A 15,731-nucleotide genomic window follows, 5' to 3' on the forward strand; every position below is an offset into this window, starting at 1 on the left:
AGCAGCAGAGAGAGAACAGCAGACAGGAGAGAACACACTGCAGCTGTTATTATCAGTGTGCAGATATGAAGCATTCTCCTACCTTGACAAGCCGGATTCTTTCTGGATCTGTACTCCCACATGAAGGACTATGAGACTAAAACAGGCTTGAGAGTTCTTCCATCATTACAGTCAGTTTTCCAGTCAGCTCCTGATGTCTGGTACATTGACCTCTCAAAGAGAAAGACCTCCATCCTCCTGGAAGTGCTGAGACTCCGTCCAGAGAAGACTCCAGTGAAGCTGACGGACTGTCCAGATGAAGAGAGTGAAGTGAGGAGCTTCCTTCAGTGTCTGCCTCATATCTCACAGCTCAGGTAAATGAATTACTCTTCACACCACAGTGTACACCTGTTAAGGTTTGCTCCTCCATCTGAATCCTCTCACTGTAAGATTGAATTATCCAATAACACATGATGATGAAATGTGTAACATACTCCCAGAAATCCTAATTTAGCTGAACAACTGCTTTCTGAAGTTTTTAAAAATATAGAATGAAACAGGTCCAAACTTGTGATGGTATATTTCAGTCTTTGGAGCTAATTGATGATGAATTATTTACCAGTAAATAAACAGCTGCTGAATAAGAGGTTTGAAAGATATTCATTTTGAAGAGTGAACGAGATGATTCAATAACAGCATGAAAAACAATCTGTATTAACCAATCAAATCAATAAATGTACCACATGAAGGCTCAATAGTTTAAAAGAAAGAAGACTAAAGAGTAAACATGTTTATAAGATGTCAAATGAATCCTGATGATTAAAAAGATTATCATCAGGATGTGATAAATAAATGTAAAGAAAACAATGACACACCTTTTCTTTTTGGACTTTAGTGAGTTTCAAAGTTGTCGTCCAGTATTCCAGTGTTTGGAACGGATTGATTTCTGAATATTTGAGTTGAAGGTTTCCTTAAAGTCACTCTGTTGGTTTATGAGCTGAATCCATGTCATAACATAACATCTCATTAGACAGAGTTTAAGAAACAACTCTGTATTTGACCTTTCTGAGTCCTCCAACACTTTTGAAAGAATTACATTTCGTGAAAGTTTAGAGAAATCTACATTTGATCTTCTTTATTGCATCATTATTTGTGTGTAGATTACCAAAGTGTTTTGTTTTCTGCTCATTTGTGTTTATTTGTAAGCTTTGAGTAGATACACTCTGTCAGTAATTCATGTCTCGTTTCTGATGCTGACTTAACAAAGTTTTCAGCTTTCATTTCAGTTTCTCTTACTGGTTTAAAAGAGGAGTCGAGTTGTGTGGACGTCTGTTCTGTGCAGCAGCAGAGAGAGAACAGCAGACAGGAGAGAACACACTGCAGCTGTTATCATCACTGTGCACATATGAAACATTTCCCTTCATTGATAAAGAGGAATGTGACGATTATGAAGAATATCAGTGTTCATTCCTTCTGGATCTGTGCTCCCACATGAAGGACTATGAGACTAAAACAGGCTTGAGAGTTCTTCCATCATTACAGTCAGTTTTCCAGTCAGCTCCTGATGTCTGGTACATTGACCTCTCAAAGAGAAAGACCTCCATCCTCCTGGAAGTGCTGAGACTCCGTCCAGAGAAGACTCCAGTGAAGCTGACGGGCTGTCCAGATGAAGAGAGTGAAGTGAGGAGCTTCCTTCAGTGTCTGCCTCATATCTCACAGCTCAGGTAAATGAATTACTCTTCACACCACAGTGTACACCTGTTAAGGTTTGCTCCTCCATCTGAATCCTCTCACTGTAAGATTCTCTGAGAGATCATCGTACATAAATGTAAAACAAATCTACAGCTTGGCTAATCTCTGTCTGCGCAGATGTAACCAGATCCAAATGTGTATTTGATGAAAACTGCAAATACTTTAAATTCATATGTATATCATTTATTTGTGGATTTCTTTTACATAAATATAAAACAATAAATATTCGTGTGAATCGTGTGGATTTTTTACATTTATGTACGATGATAACGATTTGTGTGTTCATTAAAATTAAGTTTGTGGATAGAGTCATAATTATATGAATCCAATAATACATTTATGAATCCTTCTGTGTGCATTCGAGTATTTTGAGACTGATTTAAATCCATAAAGGAAGAGCACTTCAAAAGGTTTCATTATTTTGTCATCAACAACATCGACAGCGGTTCTAGAGATTTCTAATCAGCATCAAAACCATCCCAAACATCATCTTCACCATCATCAATAAGGTCGTAGGTGGTCATAAAGAGCTGGGTCTTTGGGCGCCTGTAGCCGACTGGTTAGTGCGTGTGCCCCACAAAGGATGAAGTCCTCAAAAGCGAGCAGCCAGGGTTCAAATCCCACCTGTGGCTGCTTTCCCGCATGTCGTTCCCCTCTCTCTCTCCCTGATCTCTGACTCTATCCACTGTCCTCTCTCTAAAAATAAAGACCCAAAAAGCTCATATATATGTAGTTAAATTAAAAAAAGAGCTGGGTCTTAATCTTTTTCTTCAAGGTGCTGGAGGAAGTGTCGACCTGGATGAGAGAGTTTAAATAAGGAGGAGCCGCGTTTGTGGCTGTTTTGTTAGCGAGCAGCAGAGTTTTCTATATTTGATTTTTTGATTATATGTTTGATTTTTTTATATCTTATCCTTCATGAAAGACATTTGACATGAAGGTCTTCATAATAATGTTTGTCTTGTTTTCACACTTCATCCATATTATTCTGTTGTAGCTGCAGTCAGCCAGAGTTTTTCCAGCTTGTGTGCACATCGGTTTCTGTCAGATCCAGAGATGAGGCTGAGACGTTGGTTCCTCTGCTGCGGCTCCTGGGATTCACCCTTCAGTTAACAGGAAGGTTACACAGCAAAACCTGCAAGTCTGTGGGACGAGTTCTTGGACTTTGTGGTTCTCGTGTGGATCTCATCCTCACACCCAGAATGATGTCTGTCAGAGGAGCCTCACTCCTATTCAGACACACCAAAAAACTACACAGTCTGAGGTTTGCATTATTTAGTTCCTCTTTTTCTTAAAACATCATCCTGTCCAGCTAAAATGTCCAGATTGTTTATGTCACCAATGCTTTCTCTCTGAATGTTTAAATCTTAGGCTTTCCAACAGCATCGCCTTGCTTCTGTCTGGATGGGTAAGAAGACAGAGAGTGCCCTGTCTGACTGTTACTGAGCAGCTTTCTCTTGCCTCTCTGTCAGACCGAACTTCAGAGAAAGTGTTTAGGGTTGTGAGTAGTTTGGCATCTCTGCTGCGATACTGGACAGTCAGACAGTTGGATCTAACTGAGTCCTGGATCCCTCCTCAGTGTCTCTTTTCACTGCTCTCTCATGATGGCCCTCTTACAATCAAGTAAACATATTTCCTGAACCGTATAAACTCTGAATGTGTAATAAAACATGTAAACTGTAACAATCATTCACTCTTCTTAAGCTATATTTACAATTTTCTTCATCAGGTTGAATGAGAAAACTTTCCGGCAGCTACTTGACCTCCTCCATGAAACTCAGGACAATGACTTGACCTTGGCCTTCTTGAGAAAGGTTAATGGAGACCTGACCCCCTTCTGTCTGAACTGGGAGCTTCTTCAACGTCTTCTGCAGCAGTCGTCTCAGATGATTACTGTGAACATGAGGAAAAACAGCTTCCTACAAGAGAGCATCACACGTCTGCTTCCCTTTCTGGGCAGGATTGTATTTGTAAGGTTTGTGTTTTTTTTTTTTTGACTATTCACAAAATGAGGCCGGTAAGGATGTACGCCACTCACCCTCTGAAAGTGTTGACCAATAAAAAACAAACTTGATGTAGAATATGCAGACGTGTAAGTAAACTCTGACCCATGCTGGGGAATATTTTGGATACAGGCTAAATCAAAGGTAATGTAATGTCATTCCTAAGGTAATCTCTGTCCAGTGTTTATGGTTAAAAGTGGGCGTGTGGAGGGCGAATAAGAGACCAAAAAGAGAACATCAACAACACAATATGTCTAAACTTCTTTTAGCGTTTGTGCTTAAGTATATGTTAAGTATGGAAAACTCTTTTTTCTTTCAGGACTTGTCCCAGCTTTGTGTTGACTTCCCTCAGAGAGATCTATACAACTCGTGCCAGTTCAGTTGTACCCAGTCTTCTGAGGTCATTTGATCACGTGATCAACCTGACCTGCCGAGAGATGGACTCAGAGGACTGTGCTGCTCTGCTCTTCACCCTCAAACACAGTGATGGAGTGAAACTGAACCTCCTGTGGACCTCCTTACCAACGGTGGGACTCAAATCCATCCTCTGCACACTGGACAAAGTTTCTCAACTCAGGTCAGACATCAGTGCTTGTTCCTCACAGAGATGGTGGTAATATTTGTTAACCATGTTTTTAATCAGTGTTCCTAACAGTGTTGACAGGAATCTGCTGCTGAAGTTCATCCACTGCTGCGCTGCCTCTGATGACCAGCAGAGGGCAGCAGTCAGTCTGCTCAGGACTCTGCAGCACAGGTTAGATCTGTCCTGTTCCTCCTGTGTGGAGATGTCAGAGGAAGGTCAGAGTGAGACTTTCAGACTGACGGTCGCTGACTGCAGCGCCGTCTCCACCATCCTGAGACACAGCAGCCAGGACACAGAGCTCCATCTGCAGGACTGTGATGTGGAGGACAGTGGACTGGACCTGCTGTTTCCTGTCCTGGACAGAGTCCGCCTCAGGTTTGGGGCTGAGTGGGGACCACAAAATGAGCAAGACAACAGTTTGAGTTTGTGTTGTTCATGTCAGTTCACTAACAGCCTGCCCTTCACTCTGATTCTCCTGTTTAGAGTCAATAAAGTTGTCCTGCTCCAGCTGGTGTCGCTGGTTCCTTTGATCAATGAGCGGTATTTAATGAGACGGGCGGGGTCCCTGTGTAAAGCCCTGGGTGGAGAGCTGGACCTCAGTCACACTGTACTGGATCAGAAGGCCTGTGGAGCTTTGGCCTGGATGCTGGACTTCTCTGAAGGGCTGACAGAGCTGGACCTCAGTCACTGCCAGCTAACCGACCAGCTACTGCTCACAATCAAGGAACATCTGCACAAAGTACAAGTCCTCGAGTGAGTTCACGAGACAACACTGCACTTAATGCAAAGTCAGCTTTAGCCTGAGTGGACGACGAAGGAAATATATATAAAGAATTTACTTAAACACAACAGGTGGAGTTGGTTAGGTTCAGAAAGAGCCAGTGATGTTAACTGTGTGGCCAGAAAAACCTTTGCTGATAAAAAAAGAAAAGAAAAAAGACAGATGTTGATTTCCAGACTATTGCACCTCCCTATTTTGTTTTCCAAAGTGGTTTAGTTGTTATATTGACTCTGGAGGTCAGATGTGTCTTTGACAGAGTCGGTCAGAGTAGATCAATTGTTGTCCACTGAACTAACACGTTGTTTTTCTCTTTACTTGTGTCTGTGGTGTGTTTGGACCGGACCTGTTTAGCTCACACCAGCAGCTGGCTGACACCATGTGTAATAAATAAATCACTGTGTCACTTTTTTCTTTGTGTGTCTTTCACAGCCTGAGTCACAATAAGATCAGCGATGCTTCAACATCCACGTTGCTCGAACTGATCTCCATCAACCCATCCATTGACACCGTGCGGTGAGCATGAACTAATAAGAGCAGCATTCCTTTATGAAGACATTTCTCGTCATGTTCTTACAGACGAGTCATCCATCATCATAGATTATTTTAATATAAACTGAAACTCGTGGATCTGGCTGAATGACTGATGTTTGCTCTCCTTGCTCTTTTTTCTAGACTCTTCAGGAACAACATTGTAAACCAAACACCCTTTAAGAAAACCAAGAAGTTTGAAATCTGGTGAAACAGGAGCGAGTGTGGTGTGAATGTGCTGCTCAGGGAAGAAACTGTTTATAAACTCAGAATATACTGACGTTTAAAATAATGAAGAAGCAGCCGGCAAAGTTCTCTGATACTTAACGCTGAAGAGCGCTCCTTTACTGTGCTCATATCTAAGGTCCATCTTTATGGTACCGGACCTTTATGCTTCAGATCTTTCTGTTGGAACATGACAGAATTATTTTTATATCGGGATAAAAACAGAAGCCAGAACTGTTTTGTAAAACATATCCATTTGTATTTAATCACTTCAAGGACTTCATGATAACTTTTTGAACTCAATGATGAACGTCTTCTTTTGAATTTTATGGATTTTAAGAGTTTATTTTTTTGGTAATGGGAAATGTGTGGTTGTTCCAAATCAGATGAAAATGTTTAATGTCTCTTATCAGCATAAAGTGCAGGTATAAAAACATTTCTGCTCCATCATGAAATGTACTTTTTTTTTTAAATTCTTTATTTTAGACTTTGGACAGCAACAATATCACAGAGCATTGTCACAGAAAAACAATTAAGTCTCTTTTGCAGTCCTCAGCTTTTTAAATATAAACATAAAGAACTAAATACAGTGTGGGAGAGATAAAGTGAGTGTTCAAAATGAATTCAAGAAAAAATATCAGAAAAAATACCAGAGAGAGAGAAAAAAAATAAGCAAATAAATAAAAGATTGAGCTAAATGAAATGGGGTTTGCTAAGACATCACAAGATCACCTCCACAAAATCTGTCTGCAATGGTTTCACATATTTAACCTACTTGGACCAGAGTTTAACAAAAACAAAAAGTGATCCTTTCCATAACATAAATATCATTTACAATATCAATCCAGCCGTGTATGGTAGGAGGTTCAGGAAGTAACCAGTGCTGAGTAATGGCTTCTTTACAAGCAGAGGCTAATATGCCAAAACAATGTGTGAAACTGCAGGGGCAGGTCCATGTTAAGAATACACTTCAATGTTTTATTAAACTCTAACCAAAAGGGTTGTATCACTGGGCACGCCCAGAAAATGTGCCAGAGGTTAGCTTCCTGAGAGCCACACTGCCTCCAGCATTTGGTATCTCCTCCTGCATAATGTGCTTTCTGCTTTGGAGTGACAAAGAAGCGATTACAGCACTTCCAACCAAATTCCCACCACACTTGAGAGTTTGTGCATTTCCATGTAAGCTCCACATATCCAACCAGTCTTCACTTGGTACTGAAAGATTTCCCTCTTTCTCCCATTTACCTTTAACATATTCTGTTGTGTGTAATTTCTTTTGCATTAGAGCCTTATAAAGTTTGGAGATAGCTCCTTTACTTGAATCATTTCATATAGAAATCTGATCTTTCAAGTCCATATTTTCTCCTCAGAGTCTCAAAATCCTTAAACTGACCTTTTTCTGTTAAAGAAAAGAATGTTGTTATTCCTTTTGTGCTCCACGATTTAAATCTAAAATCCATTTTGTTTAAAACCGGGATCATAGGCACATCATTGAATTATTTGTATTTTATCATCAAGTTTATATTCTTCTCTTATTGTCCTCCAGGTTTTTAACTGAGCTTTGATTAAAAGGATTTTTTATTGTATCTATAAATCCACCCAGATTTTTGTGTGCCAACACTGCCTGAAGTGGAGGGTCATTCATGCTGGTGAGTTCGATGTCTTTCCACCTGGCCTGAAATGTTGGATTACAGATATTTATGAAGGGTTTGATCTGGGTAGCATAAAAGTAATCCTTGAAATGAGGGAGGGCCATCCCTCCTTCTTCCTTTTGGAGTTGTAAGGTTTGGAGTTTAACCCGGGGTTTTGTCCCTTGCCATATAGACGGGTTTCTTGGATACAAACAGTACTGGGTGCGCGCGCAGCCAGGGGGCAAAAAGAACGCTTTGTTAGCCATGATGAGTCAATTGATATCAATGTAGATGTCTTATTGTTTGTAAGTTCTCGTTGACTAATTTGTAATAAAATGTCATTTCATAGTTACATCTGTTTGTCTTTCATTTGGATCATAAATCTGAAAAAGAAACTTCCTGAAATGTCCATGAATTTCACGTATGTAGCCTACAGCTAGCTTGTTATCTAGGTCTGGGTCGGAAATGGCTGAGATCAGTTACATTAGAAGCATAAGTAGCTCGGACTGCATCGATTATGTAAATAAATTAGTCCTTAGTAATGGTGAAAAATTACCAGATCCATACAACATTCCAAATGACAAATGGATTTCAGATATGTCCAAATGGCCCGACATATACACCTATCCCTGAGAGAAGCCCAGTGTGCATACAAATCCCTAGATGCATATAATCATGTACTTTGTGGTCATGTGCAAGATGTAAAGTTGTATGACACAAGGTCAGGATTTTTCTGTCAGGGTGCACACGCACTGAGGAGGAGGTTGCCTGCACGTCCAAACCAAGTCAGTGGAAGGATATGTCCCGGAAAAAGGTTGAGCCACAAAAGTTGAAAAACATCAACTTCAGCCGACCAAAGAGACTTCTCACAGAGTTTCCTCAAGTCCATGACGTACCAACACCCCAAAACATACCAGGTAGATGAGAGCCAAATGATGCGTGACGCGCTTATACTCGGGTGAACTGTACTTGACAGCCGTCCACAGGTGACTGATTGAATGACAATTGTATAAACTAATGGATTTGCTGATGGGCCGGCCCTGCATCTGACTGGCCCATAGGCACATCAGGCCTTGGTCTTACTATGACCTTGTACATACAGTACATCATAAATCAAATAGCTCTGTGGTATAGACCTTGTTGTACTCTCAGTGTGCATAATAAAAACATTCCCCTCTCTCATCTTCTCACCACAGTCCCCCTAAGGTTTGTAAGACCAACGCATATGGTTACAATGTCATCGAGCATATCGAATTGGCTGATGGAAATGACAGTGTTCAGTATCTGAAAGGTTTTAAGCTGACCTATTACTCGTTCTACATGTATGCAGACTCTTTACAACTGACGTTAAGTGTCGACACACGAACCAGGCAACTGAGATTTCCCTTTAGTGAAACTGGGGATTCTTAAAGTTGCTCCTACACCGGCCAATTCCTCTCTAACAAGGAAGCCTCTATCAGCAAGGATCTCATCCCCATGTTCAAGTTTTCCTGAGAAACCAGACTCTAACGTTATTAGTTTGTCAGAGGCACGGCCTCACCACCCATGAGATAAAAAAGATATAGCTCCTGCTGGTGTGATTCCAATTAGATATTTCATTGGGTTTTGGCGCTTATAATTTCACCAGGTTTCCGCCCTTGCTTTTAGGTTGTATGTCCGCTCTATAAATATCTCAGTACAGTCTATAATACAATGACAGGCTCTAAAGTGTAGCAGACTTAAGATGGTTGCTTGTTGTCCAATAAAGGCACCAACACAGGATCAGGATTTTTCCTTATTTATTTCCTGTAGTGCAGCAAAAAGGGCACAAACGTCACACACACACAGACACACACACACAGACACAGACACGAGCGATGACGCTGTCTCTCTCCGGCGTTTTTTTTACATAATTTACCAACATCGTCGAATAAAACCAATAGTAAAGCTAATTTCAAAATTCTCTATATATTATGGGTACGTTTTTACACATTTTAGAGCTAATTTTAACTTATTTTACGACCGCTAGCTTAAAACAAGAAGAGGGAGCATCACAACTTAACATCACAGAACAATCCAATTTGTGCCGGGAAAAAAGCTGCTTTGTCAGCCCCCAACAGGTACTTTGTCAACAGGTAAAACAGAACTAAATAACTTTGACATGAAAATACTTGAATGTGGCATTTCCGCTGTCCCTGTATGGTTCAGGGCCATGGTCTTTCTCATCTCCAGCAATTTCATTGACACAAGGAGCTGGTTCAACATTATCCTGAGGCACTTCAAGAGGTTCTGGAGATGAGTGCTCCCTTTCAAAAGGATCTTCCAGGGACATTGCTTCGGCTACCCAGCTGGCAGTACGTTCTGAACGGTCAAACTCAGACTCTTCCGCCATAAGGCCCTCATCTCCCTCAGTGTATTCAGGACCTGGCTCAGATCCACTGCAAAAGCATGACTCCTCCACTTGATCTGCCTCTATAGGCAAGAAGTTGGTTTGTAAAAGTCGGTTCCGGTGGACAATCCTCTCTTGGCCTGAATCAGGATGTCTGATGCGGTAGGTGTGGCACCTTGAGTCTTTGGAAACCACTGTGTAGAGAGTAGACTCCCACCGATCTGCTAGCTTTCTGCGACCACGGACACACCTGTTTGCCAAGAGAACCTGATCTTCTTCTTCAATGTCCGCACCTTTTGTCCCCTTGTTGTACAGGTCTGCCTGACGCTGCTGACTGAGACTTGTGTTGACTTGGGCCAGAGCCAGGGCTTCCTTGAGGTCTTCTCTCATTCTCCTGACATAACTGTGATAGTCTCTTTAACACCAACCTCTGGCTTTACCAGAGTTAAGGAGAAGTTCACGTCTGTTCCTAGAGACAACCTCCAGACTTCAAAAATGAAGCCAATGTGGAAGTGCAAAATCCTGCAGTTCATCAAGTGTCCACTTGAGGCTGGCTCCAGGACCACTGGAAGTCACATACACTGGCAAAAAAACAGTTTTTACAGCATAAATAAACATGTTTACAGCCTGGTACAAAAACAAAATAGGTCTGATTCCAGCATGGCGGCTCCTGCCGATGAGCCTCCGGAGCCCCCTGTCATAACAAATGGATGACGTGACTCAGGCTTCGTCCATTATTAATTACAATCTACGGTCTGCTCCCAGGACATACATGGTTATCAGATGATGATTGCTGATGGGTTCCAAGATCGCTACCATCTCCATCAAACTGGAGAGAAAAACATGAAGTCAGTGAACTCTGAGTGGACGACATTACGTTTATGTTTGTTAAATTAATTCTCTTCTCTCATCAGGACACACAAACAGCTCGCTCTTGTGTTTGAACGTGTTACTCTGCGAATATTCAGACAAGGACGTTTAGGAATTGTCAACGCAACTTCAGGAGCCTCCGCCGCCTTTGTCAAAGCCTTTGATGACTCCAAAATACAGGCGTGACGAAAAGGAAACTATAAACGTTGCTCTTCAGTTATTTATCTCCAATGAAACATATTTCTAATGACTGTCATCTCTACAGTGATCGCTATCGCTATTGTTAAGTAACTTGCATGTAATGATTGTCCATGATTGAGGTAATTTTGGTGTCCGACTTTCTGTGTTTAAACTTACATTAATAGCATTCATTTTCATTTTAAAGGTCACATAGGGTTAGAGTTTTCACATGTCTGTGAAATTTGTTGTTATAAATCGACTCTGATCCTGTGCTTGATCATGCCTATAAACCCCTCTATTTCAGCCCTGCTCAGAACAGGCTGTTTCTGTGTCTGTACCTTTAAATTTACATTTACCTTGTAAATGAGCTGTTTCTGACCACGCCCCCTCTCTGGAAGGTCTTGGGTGACTCGGGCTATCTTGCACCATGTCCTATTGTTCACTGTGAGAAGGCAGACTCAGAGGGCAGAACAAACACCTAGCTGTGAGAATGCCACCCACCTGGGGGAGGGGTTACTTCTCTTTGTGATGTCATGAAGGGAAAATCTCCAAGCGGCCTGTTTGAGCACAGATTTTCTGAAAAGTGGAGCAGGCAAAAGATGGAGAGGATATACTTTTCTCATAATTTGGGGGGTTTGTAGAAAGACTAGAGACAGAAAGCCATGGTGAAGTGTATTTTACATAATATGTGACCTTTAATCTTAAAGTAAGGCTACTATACAGAGATCATAGGTATTAACACAGAGTCATTGATACCGGCCTTGAAGGTGCATTGATATTATCAAGGTTTAAAGTTTAAGGAGTATTAACACACATTCAGTGATGAAATGTCTCTGTGTTTCAACAGACCTCAGAGAAACTCGATCTGTTGGAGAAAGCTCTTACAGTATACAAAAGGAATGTTAACATGGTGAGATCAACATGAAATCTTTTCACTATCTTTCTATCTATATATCTGTCAGCACGGCAGAAATTTTGATGGAACAGATCCCTGAGCAGCCTCGAGCTGAAGAGATAGTCTTTTCACTCAGGGAACCATGTTTACACCATGTTTTCACCTTGTAACCCACATTCTCTATCTTATCGAGACTATCTCTCCACTACATATTCCATGTGTATGTGGCTATGTAAGACACAACACGAGGGGATGGAGCAGAACCCGCCCATAACATGAGCCCAACTGTGTATCTTTCGATTGAGACGTTGCCGCCACCAGGAGTGCTCCAAACAAAAATCCATTTAAGTGTGCATTCAAAAGAATCACCAACGAGGATGTCAACTATATATAAATGTACAAAATATACACACTGCCCTGCGAGACGCTAAGGCTCGACAAGAGAGGTGAAGTTGCCACTCCGAACAGCCCCGCCAGGCTGACGGACAAGTAGAAATTAAAAATGACGTTACCATTGGTCTACACCAAGCACCAGTTCGCCAAAATACATAATTATAGCCACATTCATCTGGTAGAACCGAGCAAATGTAGACGGGACAGACCAAGTAGCAGCAGTGCAGATCTCACTCAGAGACTCGCCTAGCCACAACGGCCAGGAAGCTGCCATGGGTGAATAACAATTGTATAAACTAATGGGGACCCGGGACCCAGTGCCCACGTATGCCTGCTTGATAGCATCCACAATCCAATGGGAAAGACGGGCTTTTGAAAACAGTTTACCAAGAAGCTCCAGCTTAAAACAGACAAACAACTGATCCGCCCTCCTGTGAGTCCGTGTTGTGTGTACAGACACATGTAGAGCCCTTACTGGACATACCAGTGAGCGTCTGTGCTCCTCATTCATCTCTCTGCATGGACTAGAGAGACCGGAGATCAACCCTCTGACTCTTATGAGATTCTGAAAGAACCTTTGGGAGAAATGCTGGATTCGGCTGCAGAACCACCCCTGCACCCTCTGTTAGGAACCTGCATGAACAATCCGCCTGGCAGTGGCCAGAGCCAGCAATAGGGCAGTCTTAAGGGAAAGCCACTTCAAGTCGACAGAATCCAGGGGCTCAAATGGAGTCCGTTCCAGAGCCTTTAGAACCAGCTTTAAGTCCCAAGGTGGGAGCGATGGTCTACAATGACGGCCCATATGTCTTCTGGCCCACTTGGGGATTTAAGACACAAGGTTGCCAACTTCCTGGGACAATTGGCATCGTCCTATACGGGCTGCCTTGATAGCCGCCACCATACACCTCAGGGTGGAGGGCGAGCGACTTCCCCGCATCCAGAAGGAGCTCCTGCAAAAACTGCAGAATCTCCGGAGCCGAGCATGCCAGAGGATCTACCTGATGTTCCCTACACCATGTCATAAAGACCCTCCATCTGTGACCATAGAGCGCCCTCATTGACAGGGCACGAGCTCCCTGTAGAGTTTGGACCACCGACTGTGATAGCCCACTGACTAACAGCTTGGTCCTCTCAGGGGCCAGGCCTAGAGCCTCAGTCCCTGGGCAAAAGGATGGAACAGAGTCTCCTTTGCCTGCGACAGCAAATCCTGCCGCACTGGAAGATCCCCCGTCCAGCAGTGGATCCGCAGTGTCCGCAAACCATGTCGTGAGGCCAATATGGGGCCACTAGGACAAGCCTCATCTCCTCTATTCGCCCTCTCTGGCACATGAACCGCCTTCTGGGATTGAAACCTGGGGTACGCCCAAAGCCACAGCCGGTGTGCCAGTTTGCACAGGCGTAGGGAACACAGGCCGCTGTGGTCACACTGTCTGTCCTCACCAGCACATGCTGACCTCGAAGATGTGGGAGGAAAAGGTGAAGGGCAAGGTGGATTGCCATTAGCTCCAGCATGTTGATGTGCTGGGCTGTACTTGGACCATGCCAGCGACCACTGACACCATTCTCCCTGAGCACTGCCCCCCAACCTGTCAGTGAAGCATCTGTCTACAGAAGCTGGCGATGCATCACTGGGTCCAGTATGTTCCCCCTGCAAATATTTGTCCTGCGCAGCAGTCTGGTGACAAGCACAGTGCTTTGTAAATGGCTTCCTGGCTCAACCCTAGACCCAGGAGACACCTCTGCACTGGGCACATGCAAAAGGCCCAATGGCACAGCTTGGACAGATAATGCCACAAGCCCCAAGAGGTGGAGACACAGACCCCATATGACCCTGGCTCACAGTTTGAAAAGTGAGAGACATCCCCTATGGGCCACCTGTCTCTTCTGAGTCAATGTTAGAAGTGCAGTCTGGGAATCCACAATCAGGCCCAGAAACTGCATCCTTTGTGATGGCTCCAGCCTGCTCTTGTCCCAGCTGAGACTAGGTGCTGTAGGTGATCCAGGAGCAAGGACAAATGAGCCCGACATTGCTCTTCTGAATGTGCATACATGAACCAGTTGTCCAAATAATTTAAAATCCAGGAACTTCTGTTTTGGATTACTCACAACCGACAGCACTACCGCCTCTCCCGTGGCCGGGATTAGTCAGATAGGCTTTGTATCTATGGCTCGTCAGTCCCTCTTAAGAACAATACGACAGGCACGGAGAAATGCCAACAGGACGACAAACAGCGGAAATCAAATACGCGGAGTAAATTGTAACCCCGAGAAAACTCCCAATCTCGCTTACACTCCAGTAAGTGGCAAATGCGGTCTCTTCCTAAATAACTCTACACACAGTTTTAATTCACACAAACGCCAACCTGTGGTGCCCAGGTGCTCTCATACTGTCATTTAACCACCTCACAGGTGGATTGTCTTAAAGCTAATTGTCCACAACATCACCTGACCCCGTGGTAAGCTCCTTACATACGGAATATGCAGTGGAGAGATCGTCTCGATACGATAGAGAACTCTAAAAGTCCTAAACCTAAAAGTCTACATGCAATAACACAAACACAACTTGTTTTGGTCTTTAAGGGACTCCACGGACAAGCGGCCTATGGACAGCTCTGTGGTCTGGAGATGCAGACTGTCGAGGGAAAAATCCCCACTCCTGAATTCTTTACAGATGTCTCCTACAAAAACTTCCTACAAAAGCTTTCAACTTCCAAACGATAGCTGGTCAGGTATCAGTTTTAACCAGATTTTTATCTGCTAGGAGAGAAGTCGTGTTTATAATTCACTGTAAGCACACAGGCACTGGTGAACCTTCAGGTGTGGCCCTGCCCTCTGGTGTTTTAATAAGACATACAGTATCTATGTACCCTGAATAGAAATTGTGAGTTTTTGAACATACAGCACAGTGCACACACAGACCATCTGTAAACCATTGATTTTATTTTCATCAGTTTTAGAAATAAACTTTTGAAACAGGACTAGTTGAGATTTTGTAAGAATGATCAGACATGATGAATTGAAATGTGATAAAACAAAGGGCACTGTCTTACACAAAAGTGTAGTGGCATGCAGTGCTGGTGTCATTGCGGTTTTCTGCAACACACGGGGACGGCAGTGGCTCAGTCTGGGGCGGCAGTAGCTTAGTTTGTAGGGAATTTGGTTCGGAACCGGAGGTAGCTGGAGAGGTGCCAGGTCACTTCCTGAGCACTGTCGAGGTGCCCTTGAGCAAGGCAACGAACCACCAGGAGTTTCAATAGGGTCCTCACTCCGTGGTCGGGGTTTGTGACCTAATAATACTTTTCACAAGTTCCTATTTTGGGCATGTATCAGAGCTCTCACATCTCTCTCGTTCTTTTTCAAAAGGTAACATCCAGGAATGGCATTATCCCATGTGATAGCCCTGCAGACCTGGGACAGTCCGACTTACGCAACGGTAAGACCGGCAGAGAAAAGAATTCAGCAGGGATGATCCAAGCTGTGGAAGATGCCATGTTGGACATGAGGAACCTGTTTGAATAAAGATCCCAACTGGGAAAATAATTCAGC

At 43.2% G+C, this 15,731-nt stretch overlaps 1 protein-coding gene across 3 annotated transcripts; it reads left to right on the forward strand.

Annotated features, from left to right (window-relative positions):
- The first annotated feature begins 10 nt into the window (after positions 1-10).
- LOC109994455 (uncharacterized) lies at positions 11-7,831 on the forward strand. Of its 3 annotated transcripts, XM_065962886.1 has the most exons (10): positions 12-353; positions 1,254-1,703; positions 2,726-2,992; positions 3,100-3,351; positions 3,458-3,703; positions 4,051-4,308; positions 4,387-4,689; positions 4,798-5,067; positions 5,525-5,608; positions 5,768-7,831. In XM_065962886.1, exons 1-10 carry the CDS (start codon positions 121-123, stop codon positions 5,832-5,834), a joined length of 2,430 nt encoding a protein of 809 aa, XP_065818958.1. In that variant the 5' UTR covers positions 12-120; the 3' UTR covers positions 5,835-7,831. The 3 variants fall into 3 exon arrangements, with proteins under 3 accessions (XP_020503475.2, XP_065818956.1, XP_065818958.1); XM_020647819.3 differs by having other exon boundaries at positions 11-353; positions 4,387-5,067; XM_065962884.1 differs by having other exon boundaries at positions 11-353; positions 1,266-1,703; positions 4,387-5,067.
- The last annotated feature ends 7,900 nt before the right edge of the window (positions 7,832-15,731 follow it).

The sequence above is a fragment of the Labrus bergylta genome, chromosome 2 (assembly GCF_963930695.1).
Source record: "Labrus bergylta chromosome 2, fLabBer1.1, whole genome shotgun sequence".
Lineage (NCBI taxonomy): Eukaryota > Metazoa > Chordata > Actinopteri > Labriformes > Labridae > Labrus > Labrus bergylta.

Coding starts and splice junctions, on each gene's coding strand:
- LOC109994455 (XM_020647819.3), top strand. CDS start 121: ATGAAGGACTATGAGACTAAAACAGGCTTGAGAGTTCTTCCATCATTA. Junction 3,704..4,050: donor GGCAGGATTGTATTTGTAAG/GTTTGTGTTTTT, acceptor TTTTTCTTTCAG/GACTTGTCCCAGCTTTGTGT. Junction 5,068..5,524: donor CACAAAGTACAAGTCCTCGA/GTGAGTTCACGA, acceptor TGTCTTTCACAG/CCTGAGTCACAATAAGATCA.